General features: G+C 38.1%; 1 protein-coding gene across 2 annotated transcripts in view; it reads right to left on the bottom strand.

Annotated features, from left to right (window-relative positions):
* Positions 1-1,869: 1,869 nt before the first annotated feature.
* GASK1A (golgi associated kinase 1A) overlaps positions 1,870-6,237 on the bottom strand; it is a 76,626-nt gene continuing 72,258 nt past the window's right edge. For both annotated transcript variants that reach the window (XM_072153519.1, XM_072153520.1), the window contains 3 exons: positions 3,716-3,838; positions 3,370-3,473; positions 1,870-3,001 (listed from right to left, as the gene is read on the bottom strand). In XM_072153519.1, the coding sequence (XP_072009620.1) occupies positions 2,797-3,001; positions 3,370-3,473; positions 3,716-3,838 (432 nt within the window). In that variant the 3' untranslated portion in view covers positions 1,870-2,796. The remainder of the gene's footprint in view (positions 3,002-3,369; positions 3,474-3,715; positions 3,839-6,237) is intronic.

The following is a 6,237-nucleotide window of genomic DNA, read 5'->3' as shown; positions in this document are numbered from 1 at the left end:
TAATATTGGTGCATCATATATCTTCAGTGTCTTGTCAGCCTATATATGATGAGTGATGACAGCTGTATCACTCAGGTTCTTGGAAGGTGGAAAGCTGTCAGAGTATGGTCTAGTGAGACCCGGCACGTCCCCTTCCTAAACCTAAGTCAGACCCAGTCAGCAAGCAGCCAGTTTCCTGACCATGTTCCTTAAAGCCACACATTAAAATTAATTTCAGCTTAATACTGAAAAAGATCTTTATTTAGGGCTCAAACAGCCCATATCAGTTTTAAGGTGACTTTCGAATTAACTGTCAAAATTTCAAAAAAAAATGGCTTCGTTACCAGCATGAGAGCAGACACTATGACACACCAGTCTCTTAATAAAGATTGTGGGTAAGCATTTTCTATCTATATAAAACACAGAAAATCATCTGCACAGGGGTGTGAAAAGGTGATAAAATACTGCAATGCTATAGGCCAGCTGAATATACCAAAACTTCTCCATTTAAGAGATTTTTCCAAAATGTTGATGGACTATGCACCATTTCTTCCAGAGGCCCTGTTCTCATATAAACAGAATGGTTATACTAATTGTCCTTGTGTTAGCTTTGTATAAGTCACAACATGGCCTTCACGTGGAGAAGCTACAGAAAGGTAAACAACAGTGAGGACAAAGTCATTTCTAAACCGTTCACACAAATTGATGTTTGAATCATGACATGGCTGACAGTGGTCAGCATAACCCCCGGCTAAGACAAGATGGCGCCTGTAGCGAAATATATCTCTAACAATACTGTATTGATTTTCAGGGCCTTTATCTAAATCCCTGCAAATCTTCACATGTTGCCTGACTTTAAAATTTAAAAACTGGCTGGAAATTGTATGAAGTTAAAAATCAAAACATAACTCACCTCACCTGTGTAATGTTGAGACTACAAAACGCTACAAGGAAAAGAGTTAAGCAGGTCAGGCATATTTTTAGTGCCGTGGGTAAGGGCATCAACCAACTTTTAAAATTATGCTAATGAGTCAGAAGGGCTCTTGGGGGTGCATAAGCAGAGCCTTTCCATGCTACAGCTTCACAGGCTGTTACAGTGTCTCCTCTCCCCAGCTCACGCAAGACAAAGTGGGAGGAAGAGACATGCTCCTGCAAAGTGTAACAGCCTATGAATCCGTTGAAGTTATATGCAAATAAAGGGAATATTTCATATGCATTTAGTCCCACAAACCACCCCCAACTTCTTATCAAGGAAGGTGAAAGATAGAGATGAGCGGATCCAATGTTAAAGTTCGGCATTTGGTTTAGGCCTCCTGACTCCTGACGTATTGCCGGATTGGTGGTCGAGCTGCAGCCGGATCTGCTCACCTCTAGTGACAGGTTTATAATGACACTAGTATTTTAAATACAATATGCAGAGATAATTTTTAATCAATGAAATAGCTAATGAACTTCACATCATCTGACCACTAAAATTAACAAATACTTTAAGATACTCCATAGATATCCAAACTCCATTCTCATTCCTCATGTTATATCATGCACACAGTTTCCTAATTAAAGGGGCTTTCTAAAGTTTAGATAACAAGGTTCCCTTCTCACCAATTTATGGAGCAGAATGCTGAGCATACTATCCTGTCACTCCTGACTATGTGAGTGCCACTCTCTGCTCTCCGGATCAAAGTGGTCCTGTTCTTGTGATGGGCGGGCCTTCCAGCAGTCTGACCCTCCCCAATCACCTTGTTATCCCCTTTGCTGTGGATAACTTTTAACCCTTTTAACCCTTTTAATAAATTTAATTTATGTGTGTTCATGTGCCACCAGTATATATAAGTAAAACATTTATAAAACATTACTGTTTTTCTTTAACTAGAATAATGAGAAACAATGTAAAAGAAATACTTCCATTTATTTGTACAACATTTAACACATTTTTAACATTCTACCAAAAAGTAAAATCATTGAAGTGGTTGTAAATAAAACCTGTAAAATGGCAGGCTGCATGTTATAGTCTAGGAGGGTCTATGAATATTAATACGTTGTATCGTATATACAATAATCTGGGTTAAGCAGCCCTAGTGAAATCCTAAGCACAGAATGCTCAGTGACATAAATTAGTAAATTATTAATTTTACTGAATCATTTTAAACAAAAGTATATATTACTATGCTCAGCTTCTCCTGCTCTATAACATGCTGCCAGCAGATTACATGACTATAGTAGGCGGGTTTTACAAATCTTGTGACCGTCTTACAGATAAAGTTTTTCAAGCATAATGAAAGAAGCCAAAATTAATAGGACAAAAAGAAAGGGCCTTCTCCATGCTTTTACCTCTGACGAAAATGCGGTCCACGGACCCTTAGTAAATGAGCCCCAATATTTTTAAACACTGTCATCCCGCCACCAGATTCAGACTCTACCAAAGGTGAAGAGGTGAATTCCTCAGTGGGCCCATGGCTAGCATCTAAGGTTGCTCTGTCAAGAGCCAATCAGCAGGTTACTGACAGGGCCCCCAGGGCCATAACAATTGATTGATACTGCTGAAATAATTTATGTTGCTTATATTTTAGGAATTTGTGAATAGGTCTTAGATAATACTTGTATATGGTGGGCCCTAAGAACAGATTTTACTATTGGGTCCTAGGCATCCCAGTCTGACGCTTACACACATCTCTTGCTTTCTTATATTTTAAGACTAATCTTTTGGTTATACAACCATATATATTATTAGCAGAATTTTAGACTTGTTTGCCCTGTTTTGTTTTCTTTCTCTTTTTGAAGTTGATAGCTTTCCAGTTCTTGGTGGTCAGTAGGTAGTTAGAGATCGGAGATAAGTGGTATAGACTCTTTTTCTATGTACTTCAAAAGTATCTTTCCTCTTTGCTCAATAGTTTCAACTAATTTCTTCACTCCCTTGAAGCCACCTTGGCTGTTCCAGAATATATGGTCCATCTCCAGTGACCTTAACAGCATGTCCTGTAAACATCCTGACTTCAGTACTTGCACAGCTGATTCTGGAAACCTAAGAGAATACAATAATATAATTATTTTTTATACAAAAACTGTTTGGCAGTATATGTACAATGCTCTATGGGCACGGGTGTGTCCCCTGAAATTTATTAGTTCACCATTGATATGACTTGTAAGCTGAAATGCATAAACAAGTCACAAAGGCTTTTTGATGGACAATGAGTGTTTTTTTTTGTAACTGTAAAAGAATTAAACCGAGCAGATATGTGTAGTTTTAAATGGATTCCTATGAAGTGACTGGAAATTACTACCGTAAATTACTACATAAAATGCTAAACATAAATGGTAACAGAGCCAGAGGTAACAAGTTCCAAAAATATTAATATCAAATTTGTGTCTAAAAATGCAACACTGTCTTACCCATCAATCCCTTGCAAAAGCCTAAAATTCAGATTATCATCAGGGTGACCGGGCCTCCCAGCATTGTCAATGTAAACTAAATGAGAAGGGTCACTATGACGCACCTAAAAAGAAAGACAAAGCTAAAATAAGTTTTCATGAATTAATTTAATAAAAGAGAGACCACTCCTGCTGAAAGAGGCATCTCGGTGATAAATGGATAATTGTTGGGGGGAAGGGTGATTACTGGTTTGGGGGGGGGGAGGGGGGGCTTAGTGCCGTGTGTAATAATTTCAAGACAGTGAATTTAGGAGATTATTAAAGCAGCCATAGATAATCATGTAAAGTGTAAATGATTAACACCTACCAGAATATGTACTAAAATAAGTTCATTTTGGTTGCGACATTTGTCATGCAGCAGCTCCTCCACACAAGACTCTGTAGGCTCTGGGTTAAATCCACAACAGTACCTGTCTAATCGATCCTGAACCTAAGAAATAAGCACATTTAGAGGAACTGGTTTATACAGAATGTATGTATATAATCCATCACATACACTTGTCAGTCAGCTCTTTACAGTGATGATGTCATTGATTGTCATTTATTTAGTACATCTACTTAGGTGATTTAGTGATAAACAATAAAATAACAAAAAAAAGGATCTATTATAAAAAACATAAAGTCAATATGGAGCAACACATGCATAAAGAAGTAACAATGGGTGCTCGTCCTTAAATAGGGTAGCGCGGTGGCTCAGTGGTTAGCCCTACAGTGTTGCAGCGCTGGGGACCTGGGTTCAAGTCCCAGGTCAATATCTGCAAATAGTTTATATGTTCTCTCCCTGTTTGCTTGGGTTTCCTCCAGGTCTTCTGGTTTCCTCCCACACTCCAAAACATACTGGTAGGTTGATTTGATTGTGAGCCCCGTTGGGGACAGGGACTGATCTGGCAAGCTCTGTGCAGCACTGCGTAATCTGTGTGCGCTATATAAATAAAGGAATTATAAAAGACTGGCCTGGCTTTACCCAAATACGATCCAGATAAAATGACTCTTGTATTTATTCCACCAAAATGTTATACAGCATAGCAACTTTTCACCCTTTCTCTGGATTCTTTTTTTAAAATATATACATTTTCTTCATATATTCAAGGTATAAATTCATCATGGTTATCAATATGGAAATCATGGCAGATTTGCATAGTCTCATGGTTGAGGCATATTAATAATATTTGCTTGGTGATCACAGGGCAGCTATTGGGCAAAATTGTGCCATATGGCCAAAAACTTATAGCATATTTCTTTGGGTGAAGCACATAAAAACAAAGGGGCTGGTGTATCAAGCCTTGTGTGTGTAATTGACACATAAGGCATTAAAAATTTGCAATGGTGCACATGGGATTTGTAATTTTGAATACTTGTGGCTTAATTCAAATCCTCACCAATACCATCTTCATCCTGCCACACACAGATCTAGCATGTCAAAGGTCACATGACAAAGGTCACAAAAGTGAAACACATTGCTGCAATATGCTTATTGTGCAGTAAAAGCAATGTAAAAACAAATTGTTCATGAAATTAAAGCACCTGAATTCAAATGCTATTTGTGTCTTGTTACAATTTATCTACATTTTGGATTAAGAATCCCACACTGAGCAACACCATGTTCCAAAAAAAAAAGTGTGGGCTACCTCTGTCTATGTTCATTCTGGCTAAATTCAGTGATTATGATTTTACCATCATAGAATATCCTTCTATTTGGTATCATTTACTGCAGCTAAGATTTTCCTGTAACTCAACATTTGGCAAGCTCCAGTACAGCAGCTGTTACAGAACTACAAACTATCAATCTCTTGACACATTCAAGCTATGACTAATCCTAAATTTGAGAGATATGTATCCCAAATATGGAGAAAGGCTTTTTAGGGTCAGTTTTTGTGCCTGAAAGATAACAAAAGAATTAAGGACATATCTATAGGCTCATAGGACTTTTTGTAAGTTCAGCTTTACAACCCGCAACACTTGCTACTGTTGCCCAAACATAGTTTCCTAGTAGATAAGGTTGCAAAAAGACTCAGCTAAATTAAGTCCGACCTATAAGTAATAGAATTTAACCAGAAGAGGGCAGTTTATAGAAAGCCTCCTAACGGGTTGAGGAATGTCTGGCCTGCACAGAAGGATTTATGTTGCAAAGCTTCAAAGGACATCAAAAGAGATGGACCTAAGAAAACTCCTAGCTTATGGACCACAGATTTATTATCTGATGCTCTATGACGTCATCATGTCCATGCACACTCATCACGGTTCTGTTGCATGATAGGGTCCACAGTCCCCTGCGATATAACATAACTTACGGACCAGTGGTTTAGTGTCCCAAATCACCATGTAGTATGTTTGAGCTATTATATTAAAAAAAAACTTTATACTCACCTCGTCCCTTTCTCCCTTTGGTAGTTGCGGGAAACAGCAAGTGAAGCCGATGAAGTGCACCCCAATTTCACTGCACTAGTGCCGTAGGTACAGCGTATGCGCTGTGAAGCTGGCACATAACCTTCTGACATTGGACTCACATCAAGGTGAGTATAAAAGTTTATTATTTGTATTTTTCACAACATAAAGGTTGATTTGGGACCCTAAACCATAGGTCCATAAAGGCCAGTAATTGGCTTACGGTCCCAAATCGACCTGACAAATCTGCTTTAAAGTTTGTCTTTCCATCTCCTTTTCCAGTTCTGTACAATGAAACACCTGCTTATCACTTGTGGCCAAGTGTAGATAAGCAGAATATGTACTGTATTTTTAATAAAAAACATATTATCCTTCCAAAATGTTACATCTCATTCATCTTGGCATGTGAAAATCCTGTTTAGCTCTTCTACTCACAACATCTGC

The sequence above is a fragment of the Engystomops pustulosus genome, chromosome 5, assembly GCF_040894005.1.
Source record: "Engystomops pustulosus chromosome 5, aEngPut4.maternal, whole genome shotgun sequence".
Classification (NCBI taxonomy): Eukaryota; Metazoa; Chordata; class Amphibia; order Anura; family Leptodactylidae; genus Engystomops; species Engystomops pustulosus.
The sequence above is the reverse complement of the archived record's forward strand: the minus strand, read 5'-3'. Positions and strand labels throughout refer to the sequence as shown.